We start from the raw sequence: 23,532 nt of genomic DNA, 5'->3' as shown, positions 1-23,532 counted from the left end.
ACTGGAGGGACTTCCCTGGTCGTCCAATGGTTAAAAGTCCGCGCTTCAAGTACAGGAGGGTGTGGTTCGATCCTGGGTCATGGAACTAAGCTCTCACATGTCCCATGGTGTGGTCAAAATAATTTTTTTTTTTAAAATGATGCTGGAGCGTTTGAGAACACAGAGCCCTGAAAGGAAGTAGACCACAGACTCACAATTTCACCACCATTTTCTCTGTGGTAGAAGTTTCCATAAACCTTGCTTGAATGTCATTTTTTTTTCAATAAAGTCAGCTGCCTTTTGAAGTAGCCAGCTGCCCCCGTGAACAGGACCAAGCCACCCTCCTGAGGGTCACCTGAACTCTGTCATTTGTGGAAAGACAAAGGAGCTGAGGAGGCTCTGCTCTGAGGCCTAAAATCAATAGGAAATCTCCCCATGTGCTTTGTAATTGATCCCATCCCAAAGCCTAAAACTGTCTTTTTCTTTCTCTTTTTCTCCCCAAAAGTACCAGAATAGGAGTCTTCCTCTGCGGACCGGAAGCCTTGGCTGACACCCTTAATAAGCAGTGCATCTCCAACTCCGACTCTGGCCCCAGGGGAGTGCATTTCATTTTCAACAAGGAAAACTTCTAACTGGTCCCTTCCATGAGGAAATAAGTGTGGGTTGTACCACTGAATAACCAAGTAATGCTAGTGGATAATATAAGTTCCTTCCTTAAAAAAAAAAAAGAAAAAGGAACTATGAAGTGATGACTTTCCCTGAAAGGAATGTCAAAGATTTTTAATGGTGATAAATTTGCATTTGTATTGAGCTTTGTGGTTTTCAGAGCAATTATATAAACTTTTTTTTTTTCATTTTTTTTCCCCTTCACAGTAATGCCAGAGAAAGGTAGGGCGAAGATTCTCAGACTCAGTTTTCAGGGTGAAAAAAAAAAAAGGTTCAAAATGGTGAAGTAACCTCCCTAAGATTAAAGCTGAGACTGGCTCTAGGCCATCTGACTCTAGGTTTGGTGATCTTTCAGCAATAGCAGGTTGCCTGGGAATTGGTTGGTATACTCCCCCAAAGAAGAAGCAAACCAGGGAATAATTATTCATATTCCCTTTTGTGTCATCTTTGTTATCATTACTGTCCTATTGAAGGAAATTTTCCAAGTAGGAGGTAATTTATGCTGAGAGTGATTCATCACTTAATAGTGACAACATCCTCCAGTTTACCAATAGAGCAGCCTAACTGGGTCAGAGATTTCTCCTAAAAAAGAATATTACACTGACTGGATGTATGTATGACCTACCATTTACACTGGTGTTTGACAAAGAGTGGATACTCATTGAAAGTTAACTGAATGAATGAATGAAAAAACATTTAGAACCATACAGTGCCAAGGTAGAATCAACTGAAAGCCTTAAACAGTATTATCTGAGGAAATCACTTCCGATACTCTAGTTGACCAAACGAGCCTGATTCTCTTAAGGGTACAGAACAGGCTAAGGTTAGTAACCAATAGTTTGTCCTGTCCAAACACTCTTATTTGAAGCATTGCACCAAAGGGAGATGAAGGCAGAGAAATGAACTCCTCTCATAACTCTGGCTGGCTCCTTTAGTCCTGCTCCTGATGCTATGAGAGAAATGCAAACTAATTTATTGCCCAAAACAGTCCTCTCAGCCAGCACTTGTGAATTTGAAAATAAGAATTGTGACAAATATGTATCTGACATCTGCTTTAAATAGCATCCACCCTTTGTTTTACTTAAATACACATGCAAAATTGATCTTGCTGGTGTAACTAATGATTTATCCTTCTATCATCATGATCATGATAAAATTTACATCCCAGAAACTAAAATCCCTAGCTTACTATGTAGCTTTTGAATTCATATCCAATAGCATATTCTGGATATTCATGAGTCCAAGAATCTCTAAATCACGGTTAATGTAACTGCTCCTATTTCTGGGAACTAAAAACAGCTTTATTTGTTATATTCTCTGGGGCCACAGATATTTAGAAGTAGTCAACTTTAATAATGAGAAAGAAGGAGAAAGGAGCAGAGGGGAAGGGCAGAAGACCAGGTTAGGAGGAAAGGGGAGGGAAGGAGGGAGAGAAGAGAAGGAAAGTGAGAGAAAGCCAAAAAAAAAAAAAAATGGGAAAAGGGAAGGGTAGGGGAAGGGGGTCACTTTCTACCCCAGATTTCTTAAAGTCTTGTATATATTGAATGTAATTGCAGGAGCCATACACATATTCATTTTATTTTGATCACATAAGGTATTGAATCTGAAATTCTGGCCACAAATTTGATGCTGAGTGGGCCTATTCAGGGGACCGAGCTGAACTAGAAAGAACTCAGTTGTTCCATTGGGTCCCCAGGATGCCCAGGGCACTGAGGGCATCAAGTCAGGCTTGCTTTGGGAAGGTCATTTCCCCACGATGTCCAGGACTGTTTCTTCAAAGAGAAACTTAGGTCCACCCCATTCACACTGCACCTGAGGTATCAGTTCATTCATTCAACAAATTTGTATTGTGCTATTGCTATGACTCAGGATCCATATTTGTGGTTTCATTTCTTTATGACAAAGTGCGAGCCAGAAGGGGGACCAGGGTTACAGGGAGTCTGAGAATCTGGGCCCTTGCTCCCTATGTGGCATAAGTAAAACCAACTTCATTTGTTGCTCTGAAAATATTTCTCCAGGGTTTTCTATTTTTGACACCCAGAGAGTTACGCCCTGTGTTATCCTGGTTATAAGATGGAAAATGAGTGTAAATATGCTTGTCATTATAAGAGCTTCCTTCCTGCTCCCCAGCCGCCGGCTGCCCATGCAGCCTTTTTAGCATTTAGTATTTAGTAACAGTTACTGAGAGAACGATTAAGCATTATTTTTAATCTCAAAGCTATGAAGGCGTTTCTTATTTCTTTTGCTTTTGCAACATTGTGTTTATTAAATTTGAATATTTGTAGATGTTGTGTGTGAGTAGTTTGGGAGAGGGGGGCCCTGGGAGATAATTCTTGGGAAGAACTATCAAAATTGCACTCAATTATTAAAATGAATGAGCTCTCTCTGTGTCTGTGTTATTCATCTTCATATTCAAGGATGGACTCAGAGGGCATAGATTTTCTCTGCCCCAGTGGGATTGAGATACTTTGTGTTTTCATAGATGACATGTCAGTTCAGTTCAGTTGCTCAGTCGTGTCCGACTGTTTGCAACCCCATGAACCTCAGCACACCAGGCCTCCCTGTCCATCACCAACTCCTGGAGTCCACCCAAACCCATGTCCATTGAGTCGGTGATGCCATCCAACCATCTCATCCTCTGTCGTCCTCTTCTCCTCCTGCCCTCAATCTTTCCCAGCATCAGGGTCTTTTCCAGTGAGTCAGTTCTTCGCATCAGGTGGCCCAAGTATTGGAGTTTCAGCTTCAGCATCAGTCCTTCCAATGAACACCCAGGACTGATCTCCTTTAGGATGGACTGGTTGGATCTCCTTGCAGTCCAAGGGACTCTCAAGAGTCTTCTCCAAAACCACAGTTCTAAAGCATCAATTCTTCTTTATAGTCCAACTCTCACATCCATACATGACCACTGGAAAAATCATAGCCTTGACTAGACGGACCTTTGCTGACAAAGTAATGTCTCTGCTTTTTAATATGCTGTCTAGGATGGTCATAACTTTCCTTCCAAGGAGTAAGCGTCTTTTAATTTCATGGCTGCAATCGCCATCTGCAGTGATTTTGGAGCCCAGAAAAATAAAGTCAGCCACTGTTTCCACTGTTTCCCCATCTATTTGCCATGAAGTGATGGGACTGGATGCCATGATCTTAGTTTTCTGAATGTTGAGCTTTAAGCCAACTTTTTCACTTTTCTCTTTCACTTTCATCAAGAGGCTCTTTAGTTCTTCACTCTCTGCCATAAGGGTGGTGTCATCTGCATATCTGAGGTTATTGATATTTCTCCCAGCAATCTTGATCCAGTCTGTGCTTCCTCCAACCCAGCGTTTCTCATGATGTACTCTGCATATAAGTTAAATAAGCAGGGTGACAATATACAGTTTTGACATACTCCTTTGCCTATTTGGAACCAGTCTGTTGTTCCATGTCCAGTTCTAACTGTTGCTTCCTGACCTGTATACAGGTTTCTCAAGAGGCAGGTCAGATGGTCTGGTATTCCCATCTCTTTCAGAATTTTCCACAGTTTATTGTGATCCACACAGCCAAAGGCTTTGGCATAGTCAATAAAGCAGAAATAGATGTTTTTCTGGAACTCTCTTGCTTTTTCGATGATCCAGCAGATGTTGGCAATTTGATCTCTGGTTCCTCTGCCTTTTCTAAAACCAGCTTGAACATCTGGAAGTTCATGGTTCATGTATTGCTGAAGCCCAGCTTGGAGAATTTTGAGCATTACTTACTAGCCTGTGAGATGAGTGCAATTGTGCAGTAGTTTGAGCATTCTTTGGGATTGGAATGAAAACTGACCTTTTCCAGTCCTGTGGCCACTGCTGTGTTTTCCAAATTTGCTAGCATATTGAGTGCAGCACTTTCACAGCATCATCTTTCAGGATTTGAAATAGCTCAACTGGAATTCCATCACCTCCACTAGCTTTGTTCATAGTGATGCTTCCTAAGGCCCACTTGACTTCACATTCCAGGATGTCTGGCTCTGGGTGAGTGATCACACCATCGTGATTATCTGGGTCATGAAGATCTTTTTTGTACAGTTCTTCTGTGTATTCTTGCCACCTGTATTTAATATCTTCTGCTTCTGTTAGGTCCCTACCATTCCAAACCCGGCACAATTTCTGGGTTGAGTAAGGAAAACTAAGTACTGACTTCTGTACTGATATCCGGGTGACACTCAAAACACTGGTACGAGGAAATGGACAAGAGAGTATCACCTGATATTGTAGATAGAATTTCAAAGGCAAAGAAGCCCTAGTATAGCAACCTTTTTTTTTTTTTCATTTCTACTCATCTTTTAGGTTCTATCTTTGCAATTAGGTTCCATCAAATCAGGTTGTGAATAGATATACACTCATGGTTCTTCGTCGGTCATTGTTCTAAATGAGTCAACCAAGTATGATCCCCCCCATTTAGGAAAGCGATAGAGATGTGGGCATATGTTCCTGCGGGGGTTAGCAAATGCTGCCATGGAGGGAAAGGTCATTAACTGAAACAAACATCAGCAACATCAATAGCTAATCTTTAATAAACACTTTCTACTATGTCAAATGTTTTAATCCCTCAGGATTTTGCAAGGTAGTTGTGTGCGTACGTGATAAGTCGCTTCAGTTGTGTCTGACTCTGCAACCCTATGGACTATAGCCTGCCAGGCTCCTCTGTCCATGGGATTTTCCAGGCAAAAATACTGGAGTGAGTTGCCATGCTCTCCTCCAGGGGATCTTCCCAACCCAGGAGCTGAACCGCCATCTCTTAGCAAGGTAGCTATTTTATCTCAGTTTTGTTGATTAAAAAAAAAAACTGAAGTTGATAGAGGATAACTGATAGGCTCAAACTATCCAACAACTACTGGGCAACTGTAATCAAAATTAAGTCCGTGTATTTCTAGCTAAAAATTTCATGTTCTTTATGCCATGCTAGCAGATTAGACAAGGTATAAGTAACCAAGGATTTTTTTTAAAGCTATTGTGCTAGGTACAGATAATGCACTAAGAATAGCTGGGTAAGAGTGGTGTCTAAACCTTCGGTTTATACTATCTAAGTATCTTGGTAACTTAATTTCGAATTATCGGTTAACCAGATTCATGCTAATTTTTACTTTATTTTAATGTTTTTGGCTTTGTTGAGGTATAGTTGACAAATAAAATTGTAAGATATTTAAAGGTGACATTGTATCCTTAGTGCATTGCATTGGGAGGCAGGTATTATCAGTTTGTCCTGTTATTAGTGGTATTAAGTTTGACCACCAGATTTTTCTGTTATGAATGTAAAGGTATTATTTTACTTTTGTAATTAACATTTGGGGAATACTTCTGACGACATCAATATCATTTTCTCTGATAGTCTTTCACCCAGTCATTTTAGGATACATTGATGAAATCACATTGAATTGATTTTTGTAATGATGGTTACAAAATATCTAGATTCTTAATAAAACTAGCTATTTTATAAATATCTTAAACCTCAGTAACCTACCAATTTCTTTCCCCTCCTCAGATTTATTGAGATATAATTGACATGGAACATTGTGTAAGTTTAAGATGTACAACGTGTTGATTCAATACATTTATATATTGCAAAATGATTACCACTATAACCTTAGCTAACACTTCCATCCTGTCACATACTTACAATTGCTTTATCATGGTAAGAATATTTAAGATATATTCTTTGCAGTATTCCAGACATTTTGACATGTTGCGCTTTTCATTTCCATTTGTTTTGAGACATTTCTTGATTTACTTTGATTTCTTCTTTGACCCATTGGTTGTTCAGGAACATGTTTAATTTCCACATATTTGTGAATTTTCCAGTTTCCTCCTGTTACTGGTTTCTGGCTTCATACCATTGTGGTCAGAAAAGATACTCATGATTTCAGTCTTTTTAAATTTACTAAAACTTGTGTGAGACCCATCATTTACTCTATCCTAGAGTATGTTCTGTGTGTGCTTGAGAAGAATGTGTATTCTTTGTTGTTTGATGAAATGTTTTATATATGTCTGTTAGTTCTATTGGTCTGAAGTATGTTTCAGATTCATTTCCCTGTTGATTTCCTGTCTGAATAACCTATCCATTGTTGAAAGTGGGGTATTGAAGTCCTCTACGATTATTGGATACTTGTCTATTTCTCCCTTCAGATCTGTTAGTATTTGCTTAATGCATTTAGGTGCTCTGATGTTGGGTGTATATATATTTATGATTATTATATCTTCTTGACTAATTTCCCCCCCTTATCATTATATAATGACTGTCTTTGTCTCCTTACCATTTTTGCCTTAGAATCTATTTTGTCTGATCTAAGTATAGCTACTTTTGCTCTCTTTTGGTTTCCACTTGCATGGAATATCTTTTGCCATCCCTTCACTTTGAGTCTATGTGTGTCCTTAATGCTGAAGTGAGTTTCTTGTGGACAACATAGACTCTTTGCGACCCTATGGACTGTAGCCTGCCAGGCTCCTCTCTCTGTCCATAGGATTTTCCAGGCAAGAATACTGAAGTGGGTTGCCATTTCTTTCTCCAGGGGATCTTCCTGACCCAGGGCTCCCACATTGCAGGCAGACTCTTTACCGTCTGAGCCACCAGGGAATCCTATATATATATAATATATTTATATAAAACATTATATATATATATAAAACAGTCTACCTTACAGTGATAATTTCAACTATATACAAAACCTCTTTTCACTACCCCCTTTTATATTCTTTATGTCACTATTTACATCTTTTTATATTGTGTAACTAAACAAATTGTAATACTTTTGTCCTTTAACCTTTATACTAGAGTTAAGTAGTCAACACATCACCATATTACAGTGTTTAGGTATTCTGAATCTAGCCTTATGCTTACTTTACCAATGTGTTGTCTTTTTTCACATCTAATTAGCATCCATTTGTTTCAAGCTTGAAGAGCTCTTTTCAGCATTTCTCTTAGGGCAGATTTACTGGTGAGAAATTCCTTCAGTTTTTGTTTGCTAGGGAAAGTTTTTATTTTGCCTTCAATTCTTTTTGTTTAAGATTTACTTATTTATTTTATTTATGGCTGTGCTGGGTCTTCATTGCTGGGCATGGGCTTTCTCTGGTTACAGTGAGCAGAGGCAGCTCTTCGCTCCAGTGTGCAGGCTTCTCATTGCGGTGGCTTTTGTTGTTGCAGACTACAGGCTCTAGACCCAAGGACTTCAGGAGTTGGGGTTTGTAGGCTCAGGAGTTGCGGCTCCAGGCTATAGAGTGCAAGCTCAATAGTTGGGGCTCACAGGCTTAGTTGCTCTGTGGCATATGGGATCTTCCTGGACCAGGGATCGAACTCATGTCCCCTACATTAGCATGCAGACTCTTAACCAATGGACCACCAGGGAAGCCCTTGCTTTCAATTCTGAAATACACCTTTGCTGGCTAAAGTTTTCTTGGCTGGTAGTTTCTTTCTTTCAGTATCTTGAATTTTCAGCATCCTTTATAAAGCATCCCATTCTCTCCTGGCCTGCAAGGTCTCTGCTGAGAAATCCACTGATAACCTTATGGAAGTTCCTTTGCATGGAAGATTTTTTTTTTCTTTTGCCGGTTTTAAAATTCTCTCTTTGTCTTCAGTTTTGGACAGTTTTGTTATTACATGTCTTGGAGAAGATTGTTTTGGATTGAAATTTTTAGGTGACATTAGCTTCATAAACTTGGATGTCTAAATCTCTTCCCATGTTTGGGAAGTTCTCAGTCATTATTCTTTAAATAAGCTTTCTACTCCTTTCTGACTCTCTTCTTCTAAAACTCTAATGGTATATACATTATTTTTTATCGTGTCCCATAATCCCCCAGGCTTTCTTCATCCTTTTCCATTCTTTTTTCTTCTTATTCCTTGATTGGATAATTTCACTTGGTCTCTCTTCTTGCTCAAAGATTCTCTCTTCTGTTTGCTAAATTCTGCTGTTCTATACTGACTTCTTCAATTATTGTATTCTTCAGCCCCAAAATTTATGTTTGTTTTTTTTTCATTTTTTTTCTTTTTGTTGAACTTCTCATGTTCTTGTATTTTTTCCTGATATCATTAAGTTGTTTATCTGTGTTCTCTTGTAGCCCTCTGAGCATCTGTAATTATTTTGAACTCTTTATCAGGCAGTTCCTAGATCTCCATTTCTTTGAGGCCAATTACTGAAATTTTACTATATCCCTTTGGTGGAAGCATGTTTCCTGATTCTTCATCATTCCTGTAGCCTCAAATAGGTGTCAGCATATTTGAAGAAGCAGTCGCTTCTTCCAGACTTCATGAACAGAGTTTAGGGAAGGAAGCCTTTTACCTGCAGGAGAGGCATACTGGATCATATTGTGACGCTGGGTCACCTGGTCCAGGGTCCCGAGCGTGGGGGTATGTTGCAGCGCCCAGTCTGGGAAAACGCGATGTCTCTGCAGCTCAGGCCATTGGACTCTACAGTACAGAAAACTGTGCTCCTTCGTGAGTACTGCATGGGGGAGAGGGGTTCCGTAGTGGCTGCTAAACAGTACCTCCAGTTCTGTTAGTGTAGGCAGTGGGGATGGCCAGAGCTGGTGGCATACACACACTTGGTTGTGGCAGCCAGCTGCAGTTCCCATGCAGTGGCGGAGGCTCCTTGCAAACACACTCGTAGTGATAGGAACCAGGGCTGGTAGCGAGGGCCAGGCTAACCGTGTGCCCTCTAGTAGCTGCTGGGGACCAGGCTGTTGACACGTTCTCCTGCAGCTGCAGACACTCCCCCGCAGGGTGTACACGGCAGTGTAGGCTGGTGATGGGTTCAGGCTGGGGGCGTGGAGCAAAGCTGGAGGTGCTAGGTACAGGTGGGCAGGGTGGTGCTGGCCAGTGACAGAACGTGGCCAGATCCCAGCTCACAAGCTGCTGTCGGGCCCTGGTTGTCGGCGCACTCACCCATGGCTGAGCACTCACCCAGGGATGCACACTCCAGCTTGCAGGCTGCAGTCAGAGGCCAATGCCTGGCGGCAGGCCAGTGGTATGCAGGTGCCCAGCTGCGGGGCTCGCTTCCAGGGCAGGCCCGGCAGTGGGGTCACCGAGGGGTGGGCGCTAGGCTGGCTGTGAGCCTGACTCCAGGGCGCTGGTGGGGGTGGGGAGGGACTCGGGCAGCTGGTATCTTACACTTGCCCAGCCGCCCGGACCTCAGTGCCTGCAGGTGTGACCGGCTTCCGGTGGGGGCTGGGTGGCAGTGCTCGGGGTAGGGGGCGGGGCAAGACTCAGGCGTTAAGCATCACTGAACAGACTACCTGTGGGGCAAAGGCTGGAGACATCAGCTGGGCGTCCACGCAGGTGTGCTGGCCATTGCCTTCATCAGTGGAGAAACCTGCAGAGTTTTTCTGCAGAGCGGGTCTCCGTGAACCACACTCTCTCCCACTGCGTGTCTGCTAATAGTTAGCAGCTAGTCTCTGCGTTTCTTCCTGGTTCGTAGCCGGCTGTATTAACCTCTCAATTTGGCCGGTGGGGTGGGGGTGAAACTGAAGCAGAACCTTCCTGCAGTGTCCCAAGAACCCAAGGAAGCTGTCATTCACCCCACTCTTAGGGAAGGGGTGAGTTCCTGGTGAGGGCAGCTCTTTCTAACTGGGAGGTTCCTTCTTGGCCCTGATCAATGCCTGCTTGGGAAGAGGGGGAGGGTGGCAGGGAATGAAGTGCGCAAAATGAATTTGTTTTTTCTTCTCTTTTTGTGTGATGATTCTCGGGTGTTTTTTTTGTTGTTGTTGTTCCACAGTGTTGCTAACAGTTCCTAAGTGGACTCCAGATGTCTCCCAGAGCTGTTTGTGTTCAGGAAGAGTGTCCAGTCATTAATCTTCGTAGGGAGATTAGGAAGCTGGGTTCTCCTATGTCACTATATATTAATTTTTGGTTGTGTTGGGTTTTCCTTGCATTGTGTGGACTTTCTCTAGTTGTGGCAAGCAGGGGTTACTTTTCTTTCCAGTTCTAGGGCTTCTTATTGTGGTGGCTTCTCTTGTTGTGGAGCAGGGCCCTAGGGTGCTAGGGCTTCAGTAGTTGTGGCAAACGGGCTTAGTTGCTCTGCAGTATGTGGGATCTTCCCTGACCAGGGATCAAACCCACATCTCCTGCATGGATAAACAGATTCTTTACCACCGAGGAGACAGGGAGAGGCGGGTTTGATCCTTGCATCGGGAAGATCCCCTGGAGAAGAAAATGGCAACCTACTCCAGTATTCTGGCCTGGGAAATCCCATGGACAAAGGAGCCCGGTGGACTACAATCCATGGCGTGGAAAAGATTGGAACGTGATTTAGCGACTAAAACAACAAACAAACAACACCCGGGAAGCCTCCTACGTCACTGTTTATCCCATAACTTAATTTTCGCTTTAGGATGGACCTATTAAGAAATGGAATTATTTTGCTTGGAGAAAAGGTTTCAAAGTGATTCAATAATATTTATGAAATCCATGTTTTTAATATTTATTTTATGCATAAAGGATTTCTATCTGACAGAAAAGGCCAGTTATTGTCAATATTGTTGTGTGTGTGTTATGAAATAAAATTACATGAGGAAGAAGCCACTTTGAGTTTTAAGCCAGCTTTTCCACTCTCCTCTTTCACCATCAAGAGGCTCTTTAGTTCCTCTTTGCTTTCTGCCATAAGGGTGGTGTCATCTGCCTATCTGGCCTTATTGATATTTCTCCCAGCAATCTTGATTCCAGCTTGTGCTTCAATCCAGCCTGGCATTTTGCATTAAGTACTCTGAATATAAGTTAAATAAGCAGTGTGAGAGCCTTGACATTCTCCTTTCCCAGTTTGGAACCAGCCCGTTGTTACATGCCAGGTTCTAACTGTTGCTTCTTGACCTGCATACAGGTTTTTCAGGAGGCAGGTCGGGTGGTCTGGTATTCCCATCTCTTTAAGAATTTTCCAGTTTGTTGTGAGCCACACAGTCAAAGGCTTTAGCATAGTCAATGAGGCAGAAGTAGATGTTTCTCTGGAATTCTCTTGCTTTTTCTATAATCCAACAGATGTTGGCAATTTGATATCTGGTTCCTCGGCCTTTTATAAATCCAGCTTGTACATCTGGAAGTTCTCAGTTCACATATTATTGAAGCCTAGCTTGGAGAATTTTGAGCATGACCTTGCTAGCATGTGAAATGAGTGCAATTGTGCAGTAGTTTGAACATCCTTTGGCATTGCCTTTCTTTGGGATTGGAATGAAAACTGACCTTTTCCAGTCCTGTGGCCACTGCTGAGTTTTCCAAATTTGCTGGGATAATGAGTGCAGCACTTTAACAGCATCATCCTTTAGCATTTGAAATAGCTCAGCTGGAATTCCATCACCTCCACTAGCTTTGTTCAGGCCTACTTGATGCTTCCTCAGGCCTACTTGACTTCACACTCCAGGATGTCTGGCTCTTGGTGAGTGATCACACCATCATGTTTATGCAGGTCATTAGGCTCTTTTTTGTATAGTTCTTCTGTATATTCTTGCCACCACTTCTTTTTTTTATATTTTTTTAGTATCAGTGCAATATTTTTTTAAAATAATAATCATGCAAAAGAATCCTGATTATCAAAACTCTAAAGGACAAGATCAGTATGTTACAGTTTCTCCTGGTCTATTTATCTTAATAACAGCTCTATTGAGCTGTAACTCACAGACCATACAATTAACCCATTTAAAGTGTAGACTGTAGTGGTTTTTAGTCTATTCACTGAGTTGTGGAACTGTCACCATAATCAATTTTAAAACATTTCATCACCCTTTAAAGGAGCTCTGTACCATTAACAGTCACTCCCCATTTCCCCCTAATCTCCCCAGTCTTAGACAACCATTAATTTACTTTCTGTCTCTATGGATTGAATTTGCTTATTCTGGGGCATTTCTTATAAATGGAATCATTCAATATGTAGTCATTGGTGATTAACTTCTTTCACCTGGCATAATGTTTCCACCTCTTCCTAATATCTTCTGCTTCTGTTAGGTCCATATTATTTCTGTCCTTTATTGAGCCCATCTTTGCATGAAATGTTCCCTTGGTATCTCCAATTTTCTTGAAGAGATCTCTAGTCTTTCCCATTCTATTGTTTTCCTCTATTTCTTTGCATTGATCACTGAGAAAGACTTCCTTATCTCTCCTTGCTATTCTTTGGAACTCTGCATTCAGATTGGTATATCTTTCCTTTTCTCCTTTGTCTTTAGCTTCTCCTCTTTTCACAGCTATTATAAGGCCTCCTCAGACAACCATTTTGCCTTTTTGCATTTCTTTTTCTTGAGGACTGTTTTGATCACTGCCTCCTGTACAGTGTTACGAACCTCCGTCCATAGTTCTTCAGGCACTCTATCAGATCTGATCCCTTGAATCTATTTGTCACTTCTACTGTATAATCGTAAGGGATTTGATTTAGGTCATACCTGAATGGTCTGGTGATTTTCCCTACTTTCTTCAATTTAAGTCTGAATTTGGTTCATGAGCTGAGCCACAGTCAGCTCCTGGTCTTGTTTTTGCTGTATGGAGCTTCTCCATCTTTGGCTGCAAAGAATAGAATCAATCTGATTTCAGTGTTGACCATCTGGTGATGTCCATGTGTAGAGTCATCTCTTGTGAGGCTGTTTGCTATGACCAGTACGTTCTCTTGGCAAAAATATGACCCCTAGAGTTTTCTAAATACTGGACAAAAGATCAATCAGGTAGCCTGAGATTCTTTAAAAACTGTAGTCTTTATTATCCTGTGGTGATGGTTGGGAAATAGCCTCAGGAATTAGATATTCCAGTTAATAATAATTAATACCAACAGATTTGCAATCTTCAAGGAATTGCAATACTTTATAAAGTATAAGAGGAAACTCAGTCCTGATATATACTACTTTGTGGACATGAATAATGGCCCCTCTGAGTTTATTTTCTTGATCTTACTCTGAGAACTATTAGCTGTCTGACTTTGGGAAACAGTCCAAAATACTATATTCTGAAACTTCATCTGTCAGAGAAGACTACTCCAAATACAGTAAAATCTGATTTATATTAAAAAAAATGAGGTTCAAAAATCTTAAGTTTTAGAATGACATGAGAATATTAAGTAATCACCAAGTTTACCATTATATTAGATCACTTGCTTGCTAAACACTGCTTCCTCTTTCCAGTCATGCAATTCCCAGTTAAGTAACAATAAAAATCACTAGCCCTCCCACTCACATAGAAAAAGCGAAACATCCCTCTTTCACATCAGATGGAGGGAAATTCAGGGCAGAAGGAATGAACCACCTTTGTCTTTCCTGAGATTCCAGAGGAAATTTCAGATCTCCTTGCATTTGTTGATAAGAAGAAAGAATCATGCTTCTAAACATCTCCCAGGAATAGTTAATGTGCCTGTATTGGCTGAAAATCACCAGAGCATGCAATTCACATAGTAATTATTCCATATGTAGCTAATGAAGTTCAGCAGACCTCTCTGATGATCCTGTTTTTCAGTTGGGGGCTCAGCAGCACCCACCCATGGCTAAAATATTAAAGTCAAGTTATCTCCGTTGTCAGCTTCCTGGTGCATTTATTACTTGGTGTTCCATTCTTCTAGGGCCACTGTGCCTGTTACTTAAGAGATCAAAGGCAACAGCGGGTTTGACCACATCCAACTCACAATGGAATTACACTGTCAACCTCCTTTTAAGAATATGAGTTTTTGCACTTTTTTCCTTTGTAGAAACCATTCAACAAATTTTACTTTCCATGTGCTCGGTAGAAAAATGCATTTTGATAAGTCTTCCTCTTTAAGATATTGTATATCAAAGAATGTGGAGATGGAAATAGGGGGGAAAAATGCAACATCACTAGATGATACCAGCATTAATTAGAAGGAGTGAAACAAAATAGGGAATATTACAATAAAATGGAGTGAGTCTTTTTCCTTGCTTTAAAAAAAAAAAGTAAATGTTTCCATTGATGGCCATTTGGCCCTGAGTTTCCACTACTCTCTATATCCATGTCCTCTGCAACGTGACTTCACAGTTTCTTTCAGCAAGAGCAGGAGTCTTAAACCTCGGCTATCCTTATAACTTGGCACTGACCAGTGGAATGCAGTGAAATTGGTGTGTGAGTTCCAGAGTCTAGGCCTCAAGAAACCTGGCCTGCTTCTCTGTTCTCTTTTGCCCTTCTGCCTTTTCCATGGCAGTATGCCCAGGCTAGCTTGCTCAGAGGTCAAGTGTGGAGAACAGAGCAGATCCAGCCTAGAAGTGCCAGCCGAGATACCAGACACACAAGAGCCCAAGACTAACAGAACTTCTTAGGCAACCCACTACTGACTGTGGATGTATAAGAGAGCCCAGCTTAAATCAACAGAATCACCCAAATGACCTCTAGATGCATAGAAAATAGTAAAAAGTTCTTGTTTTAAGCCTCTAGAATAATTTGTTACATGACAAAGCTGCTGACTGGACAGATCTAGGATGAGGGTTGAAGGTGATAATATACTTGTTGACACTGCATGAGAAATTTTTCTGGGGATTACCATAAAGAACACGTTGGCTTTACTTTGAGTAAAAACACTATATCCTCTGAATTATCATGACTGATGTGGTGTTATACTTGCTTTGAAAATCCCTGGGATCATGGATCCCAAAGGTGTTGCCATGTAGAAAATACAAGTAGTTTATTTTAGACAGTTCTAACCCAATGGATAGCATCTTGTCCTGTCTATGCAGCAATAAGCTATCAGACAGTCTATCTGAAACAGAACTAAAAGCTGGGGATGAGGGCAGAAGGAAGTGTATGAGCCGCCAAAATAGAACTAAAATCCACAAGCAGCACTTATAACTCTGCCCAAGCCAATCTGAAATTCACTCAGAGCATTTTCATACTTGCCATAACAAGCTCAGTGATCTTGGTCCCAAATCCATAGTTGATGAGAAGTGGCAAGTAAGAAGAAGCAGAGGGTGGCAGAGGATGAGATGGTTAGATAGCATCACTGACCAAGTGGACAAGAATTTGAATAAACTCCAGGAGATAGTGAAGGACAGAGGAGCCTGGCGTGCTGCAGTTCATGGGGTTGCAAACAGTCGAACATGACTTAATGACAAAAAAACAACAGGACAGAGTGGTATCAAGTGACATCTGAGAACCTAAAGGTAGGGCAAAGAAAGACATGCTACAGCAGACTCAAAAACTCAGAAGCTTAGCGATCTGGAGTCATTTAGTGTAAAGGAAAAGAGGTCCATATACCTCAACCAGACAAAGACATCATTGTATTGTATTTCCTTTTTTTGTACTGTATTTCTTCATTCATTCATTCATATTCAACAAATGCAATATACACTGAGCTTTTTCTCTGGTCATTGTACTGGCCAGAACCTAAAGGGTGGAGAATATTAATTAGAACCTACAATTTGACATAATATCCTGTGTGATGGCTGGAGAAGGCAATGGCAACCCACTCCAGTACTCTTGGCTGGAAAATCCCAGGGACGGCGGAGCCTGGTGGGCTGCCGTCTATGGGGTCGCACAGAGTCAGACACGACTGACGAGAGCAGCAGCAGCATGTCTGACTCTTTGCGACCCCATGGACTGTAGCCCGCCAGGCTCCTCTGTCCATGGGATTCTGCAGGCAAGAATACTGGAGTGGGCTGCCATTCCCTTTGCCAGGGGATCTTCCTAACCCAGGGATCGAACCCAGGTCTCCCACATTGCAGGCAGATTCTTTACTATCTGAGCCATCAAGGAAGCCCTGCTCCATTCAAAAAAAGATAAAAAAGAGTTAAATCATGTTAGTCAGCTAGGTATTCATGCACAATGGTTAAGATTTTTGTCTCTGTTTAAAGGGTAAATTTTCAGTTATCTGGAAAGTTCAGACATTGAAAATGGCTCAGGGTGTTCCTAGATGGCTTAAGTTTTGCATTATTAGTATGTCCAAGTTATGTCTAATGTGGGTTTTGTATAGTTAGTGTATCCCTGTCCAGTATAGGAATGGCCACATTTCTTGGAGAAAGACAAGGAGAACTTGTGTAGATTTTCCTTTAAAAAGTAAACTTTGGGGGCTTCCCTGGTGGTCCAGTGGCTAAGACTCCATGCTCCCAGTGCAGGGGACCCGGGTTCAATCCCTGGTCAGGGAACTAGATCCCACATGCCACAATTAAAGAGTTTGTATGCCACAAGTAAAGACCTGGTGCAAATAAATAAACAAATATTTTTTTAAAAAGTAAACTTTGTTTATAATTAAAGATAAAAATACAGAATTAGATTGCTTTCAAAGTGGGGAGGGGAAAAAAAGTTACATGATATGTAAGACATTAAAAGAAGAAATATAGTTTTCTTCTTCTGAAAATAAAGCCTCAAATCTTCTGCTGAAAATGGAAAAGTACAGAATACACTAACACTATTTTTTTTACTTTTCATTTTCTTTTACTGGTATTTAAAAACAAGATTAGTTATTTTCAGAAATGAGGAAGTTTTGACCTGCTGGATAAAGTTCTGCTGCAGGTGGTGTTGATTGCTTTCAGATGGCAGAGAATGGTAAGCTCTTCTCTAAGTGAAGATTAAACTGGGAAAATGAACCCAAAGTGTGCCTAGCACTTAGGGAAAAAAACACGAAACCCACCAGTCACCATGGAAAAGACAGATTCAACTACATAATAAAAATTTAGACACTTCCAGTTCGAGATGAACTGACCCTAAACAATTTTCTTCCTCTTTTTCCCAAGACTTATAAAGCACATTTAAAAATAATAATAGTATAACCCATGCAAAAAGAATAAAAGAGGGCCATCAAGGGATAAAAGATTTCAGTATATTCCTAGAAGCTGGGTAATTGGCAAGGGAGTGGTAATTCATGAACTGGGATAATGAAAACCAAAACCAGAATTATGTGAAGAGGAGGCTAAAGCTCAAGAAGATGCCTAGCTGTCCTGAAGAATGCCAGAGGGTTTCAGTTCTGTTCAGTCACTCAGTTGTGTCCAACTCTTTGCGACACCAGGGACTGCAGCACTCCAGGCCTCCCTGTCCATCACCAATTCCCGGAGCTTACTCAAGCTCAGGTCCATTGAGTCAGTGATGCCATCCAACCATCTCATCCTCTGTCGTCCCCTTCTCCTCCTGCCTTCAATCTTTCCCAGCATCAGGGTCTTTTCCAATGAGTCAGTTCTTCACATCAGGTGGCCAAAGCATTGGAGCTTCAGCATCAGTCCTTCCAATGAATATTCAGGACTGCCGGAGGGTTTAGGGACATGGAAATACCAGATATAAAGGAAGAGAATAGTGACACCTGTGACTAAAAAGAGTAGAACATCATCCAACTAATGAAAATTCCAGAAAGAATGCAGAGATAGCAGGTGGGAGAAAAGCATCAGAGAGAAGATAATTTCTCTGAGCCAAATAACATAAGTTATCATACTGATAGGATTCCACTGAATAACCAGTACATTGAAAGTGAATCCCCACATCTAGATACAGTGTTACAAAGTTTCAGAATATCAGGTTAAAGCAAGATGGAAAGAGCCTACACAAAGCACAATCAAACAAATGAAAACAAAGCTAACCCATAATGTAGAAAGAATCAAACAGTTTCTACCAACACTGCAGACTTGAAGACTGTGAACTTCCATAGCTCCTCATAGTTTTGCTACAAGTTATATTCAACTTTGAGTTCTATTTGGTCTCAGACTAGGTTCCCTTGAAAGCAGAGTTTAAAGCAAAGATTAAAGTGCAAGAGGTGTGCTCCGCCATCTGAGCCACCAGGGAAGCTGGGTCAAATTTAAGGAGTATGCTTTTCATTTATTTCAGATGGGACTGGGCCTTTAATTTGTGAACTCTGTTGATAACTCCAGATATTAATAGAGGGTGTCAAAACTGAATTGAGTTGCAGGACACCTAGCTGGTGTTAGAGAATTGGTCAGTGTAGGGCAAAATCCATCCATACATTTGGCAACCAGAAGTGAAATAGTGTTGAGAGGAGAGAGATTTTCCTTTTCATCACCCTCCTCCCATCCCCCCAGCTTCTAACCCACATTTTTGCACTGTATGGTCCAGCCTCAGTGACATGAGAGAAACAAGATGTCATGTTTTGCGTTGGGACATTTCATTGAAGTCTGGGAAGGAAGGAGCCACCCCACACAGATGGGACTCTGACATGAGGGAAAGAAAGGAGACATTTGAGAGAATCAAGGAGGAAGCACACAGTTCATGTCCTAAAAGCTGGTTGTTGTTCAGGTGCCCAGTTGTGTCCAACTCTTTGCGATCCCGTGGACTGCAGGCCTCCCTGTCCCTCACCATCTCCCAGAGTTTGTCCAGGTTCCTATCCATTGCATCGGTGATACTGTCCAGCCATCTCATCCTCTGATGCCCTCTTCTCCTTCTGCCCTCAATCTTTTCCAGCATCAGGGACTTTTCCAATGAGTCGACTGTTCGCATCAGACGACCAAAATAGTGGAACTTCAGCTTCAGCATCAGTCCTTCCAGTGAGTATTCAGGGTTGATTTCCTTTAAGATTGACAGGTTTGATCTCTCTATAACCCAGCTCAACACTCAATTGTAAGGCAGAATAAAGGTATTTTGTGACTCCCATTTTTTTTCCTTTTCAAATCGTTTGTTGATTATATAATGTATGTAAAGCTAAGTGTATAATGGACACTAATCTGGAGTGTGCAACTCGAGCCATTTTTTACATATGTAGGCACCATGTAACACCACACAGATTGAGATCCAGAACATTTGTAGAAACCTGATTTCCCTCTTGCCCCTCGACAGTCAATACCCTGACCCTTAGAGATCATCACTGTTCTGACTGCTAATATATACTTGTTTTTTGTAAGCTCTGAATTTCATATTCATAGAATCCTGTAGTATATGCAGTTTTGTGCCTTTTGTTCAAAAGTCTTCCTGTGACTCATTCATGTTGTGTGCAGTAGAAGTTTGTCCTTTTTTATGGTGGTGTTACTTTCAGTTGTATGATGCCACTGAAATTCATTTACCCATTCTTCCATTAATAAACATCTGGTTTGTTTCAGGTTTGTTTCCAATTTTCAGCTATTGTGAGTAAAGCTGCTCTAAATATTTTTGTATATCTTTTGGTAAACATATGCATATATGTAGGAGTCAGATTCCTAGATCATAGAGTAGTGTATGGTGTTTTGTTTTGTTTTAACAGATTTTTATTTATTTATTTTTATTTTTGACCCTGGCTCATGGCATGTGGGATCTTGTTCCTCAACCAGGGAACCAACCCGAGCCCCCTGCAGTGGAAACGAGCACAGTCTTAACCACTGGACTGCCAAGGAAGCCCCTGAGTGGTGTATGTTTAGATTTAATAGACACTTCCAGACTTTTCCAAAGTGGTTGTCCCAATTCATAGTTTATAGTCCTGGACTTTCCTAGCAATCCAGTTGGCTAAGACTCCATGCTTCCACTGCAGTGGACACAGATTCGATCCCTGGTCAAGGAACTAAGAGCTCACATGCCACGAGGTGTGGCCAAAAAAAAGAAATAGAAAATATATAGTCCTACTAGCATACTATGAATGTATAATAATTAAGACAGTGTGGTATAAGATATAAAATAGCCTATATATTTTTCAAGTTTATATAGTCAAGTTTAACATAAATGTATATAAATCATAAATATATATAAATCAAGTTAATCTATATTCATGTAAACCAAATGTACTATTTCACTTAAGGGAAAGGTTGGTCTTTTCTATAAATGATGCTAAAGCAATTATATTTCCATATGAAATAATATAAACCTTGACTTCTATCTTACCATAAAATTAGAGATTAGTATAGACTTAAGTGACCTAAATGCAAAATGTTACTAACAAAACTTGTAGAATAAAATGTAGATTACCTTTATGATATAGGGGTAGGCAAAGGTTTAATAAACAGCATATAATGAGCACTAACCATAAAAGAAAAAAATTAAAAATCAGACTTTATAAAATTAGGAAATTTTGTTCATTGAAAAATATTAAGAAAGTGAAAAGTCACAGATGGGGAGAAGATAATTGAAATACATATATCCATAAAGGACTCATTTTTCAAGTATATAAAGAACTTGTACAGATCTATAATAGAGACAAAGATATTCAAAATGGACAAAACACTTCAACAGTCACTTCTCAACAAAATGTATCTACATAGTCAATAGCAATGAAAAATTCTCAACTTCATTAGTCATCAGGAAGACACAAATTAAGATCACAGGGCAATACTACCTCATATGGACCAATACAGCTAAAATTTTGAACTTTTGGTGTTAATGGAGACGTGGGGTAATTGGGACTCTAAGACATTTTCATATTTTTAAGTACACTAAAATTAACCTCCCATTACTCTTTCTTGAGAAGTCACTTAAGGCTGTATTTTTTGAAAAATGAGGAAGTAATCTAAAACAAATGAGGAAGTAGGATCTAGAAAGCAGTGGTTCTAACCCAGGAGAGCAGAGAAAGAATATCCCAGGATTATGACTGTGGAATATTTCAGGCTGAGCAGATATTTTGATTGAAGCTGCAGGAAATAAATGAATGGGATGGAATACATAAACTGATGGGGAGTTGGGTTTCTTGAGCATATGGGAAAAACATTTGATGGGAGCTTGGGAAAAAAAAGTATCAATTCAGACATCACTCTAGGAATATCTTCTTTTTAGTAGCATAGACATGACATTAGAGCCATAGAGAAGGAAAAATATACTAGCACAACTCAGCTCAAAATTAATAATAATAAATAATGAATGTGGAATATTACGTCCATTGATCAAGGCAAATTGGAAGTGGTCAAACAGGAGATTGCAAGAGTGAACATCTACATTTTAGGAATCAGCGAACTAAAATGGACTGGAATGGGTGAATTTAACTCAGATAACCATTATATCTTTTATATCTACTACTATGGGCAAGAATCCCTTTGAAGAAATGGAGTAGCCATCATAGTCTACAAGAGAGTCCAAAATGCGGTACTTGGATGCAATCTCAAAAACAATAGAATGATCTCTGTTTGTTTCCAAGGCAAACCATTCATTATCACAGTAATCCAAGTCTATGCCTCGATCAGTAATGCTGAAGAAGCTGAAGCTGAACGGTTCTATGAAGACTTACAAGACCTTCTAGAACTAATACCCAAAAAAGACATCCTTTTCATTATAGGGGACTGGAATGCAAAAGTAGAAAATCAAGAAATACCTGGAGTAACAGGTAAATTTGGCCTTGGAGTACAGAATGAAGCAGGGCAACAGCTAATAGAGTTTTGCCAAGAGAACGCACTGGTCATAGCAAACACCCTCTTCCAACAACACAAGAGAAAACTCTACACATGGACGTCACCAGATGGTCAATACAAAAATCAGATTGATTATATTCTTTGCAGCCAAAGATGGAAAAGCTCTATACAGTCAGCAAAAACAAGACCGGGAGTTGACTGGCTCAGGTCGTGAACTCCTTATTGCCACACTGAGACTTAAATTGAAGAAAGTAGGGAAAACCACTAGACCATTCAGGTACGACCTAAATTAAATTCCTTATGATTATACAATAGAAGTGACAAATAGCTTCAAGGGATTAGGTCTGATAGAGTGCCTGAAGAACTATGCATGGAGGTTCGTGACATTGTACAGGAGGCAGTGATCAAGACCATTCTTAAGAAAAAGAAAGGCAAAATGGTTGTCTGAGGAGGCCTTACAAATAGCTATGAAAAGAAGAGAAGCGAAAGGCAAAGGAGAAAATGAAAGATATTCCCATTTGAATGCAGAGTTCCAAAGAAGAGCAAGGAGAGATAAGAAAGCCTTCCTCAGTGATCAGTGCAAAGAAATAGAGGAAAACAATAGAATGGTAAAGACTAGAGATCTCTTCAAGAAAATTAGAGACACCAAGGGAACATTTCATGCAAAGATGGGCACATTATAGGACAGAAATGGTATGGACCTAACAGAAGCAGAAGATATTAAGAAGAGGTGGCAAAAATACACAGAAGTATAAAAAAAGATCTTCATGACCCAGATAACCACAATGGTGTGATCACTCACCTAGAACCAGACGTCCTGGAATGCAAAGTCAAGTGGGCCTTAGGAAGCATCACTATGAACAAAGCTAGTGGAGGTGATGGAATTCCAGTTGAGCTATTTCAAATCCTAAATGATGATGCTATGAAAGTGCTGCACTCAATATGTCAGCAAATTTGGAAAACTCAGCAGTGGCCACAGGACTGGAAAAGGTCAGTTTTCATTCCAATCCCAAAGAAAGGCAATGCCAAAGAATGCTCAAACTACCACACAATTGCACTCATCTCACACACTAGCAAAGTAATGCTCAAAATTCTCCAAGCCAGGCTTCAATAGTACGTGAACTATGAATTTCCAGATGTTCAAGTTGGATTTAGAAAAGGCTAAGGAACCAGAGATCAAATTGCCAACATCCGTTGGATCATCGAAAAAGCAAGAGAGTTCCTGAAAAACATCTACTTCTGCTTTATGGACTACACCAAAACCTTTGACTGTGTGGATCACAACACACTATGGAAAATTCATAAAGAGATGGGAATACCAGACCATCTGACCTGCCTCTTGAGAAATCTGTATGCAGATCAAGAAGCAGCAGTTAGAACTGGACATGGAACAACAGACTGGTTCCAAATAGGGAAAGGAGTACGTTAGGGCTGTATATTGTCACCCTGCTTATTTAACTTATATGCAGGGTACATCATGAGAAATGCTGGACTGGATGAAGCACAAGCTGGAATCAAGATTGCCAGGAGAAATCTGGATAACCTCAGATATGCAGATGACACCACCCTTATGGCAGAAAGCAAAGAAGAACTAAAGAGCCTCTTGATGAAGGTGAAAGAGGAGAGTGAAGAAGTTGACTTAAAACTCAACATTCAGCAAACTAAGATCATGGCATCTGGTCACATCACTTCATGGCAAATAGATGAGGAAACAATGGAAACAGTGAGAGAGTTTATTTCTGGGGGC

The 23,532-nt window shown here is 40.5% G+C and overlaps 1 protein-coding gene and 1 long non-coding RNA gene across 3 annotated transcripts in view; both read left to right on the top strand.

Annotated features, from left to right (window-relative positions):
- The window catches only part of LOC133051459 (cytochrome b-245 heavy chain), a 33,095-nt gene extending 30,066 nt beyond the window's left edge, over window positions 1-3,029 (top strand). The window contains exon 13 of the mRNA XM_061135880.1: window positions 485-3,029. Coding sequence (XP_060991863.1) covers window positions 485-611 — 127 coding nt within the window. The 3' untranslated portion in view covers window positions 612-3,029. The remainder of the gene's footprint in view (window positions 1-484) is intronic.
- Window positions 3,030-9,912: 6,883 nt separating this feature from the next.
- LOC133052467 (uncharacterized) overlaps window positions 9,913-23,532 on the top strand; it is a 91,561-nt gene continuing 77,941 nt past the window's right edge. For both annotated transcript variants that reach the window (XR_009692054.1, XR_009692053.1), the window contains exons 1-2: window positions 9,913-10,178; window positions 18,949-19,031. This is a non-coding gene — a long non-coding RNA (uncharacterized LOC133052467). The remainder of the gene's footprint in view (window positions 10,179-18,948; window positions 19,032-23,532) is intronic.

The sequence above is a fragment of the Dama dama genome, chromosome X, assembly GCF_033118175.1.
Source record: "Dama dama isolate Ldn47 chromosome X, ASM3311817v1, whole genome shotgun sequence".
Lineage (NCBI taxonomy): Eukaryota > Metazoa > Chordata > Mammalia > Artiodactyla > Cervidae > Dama > Dama dama.
The sequence above is the reverse complement of the archived record's forward strand: the minus strand, read 5'-3'. Positions and strand labels throughout refer to the sequence as shown.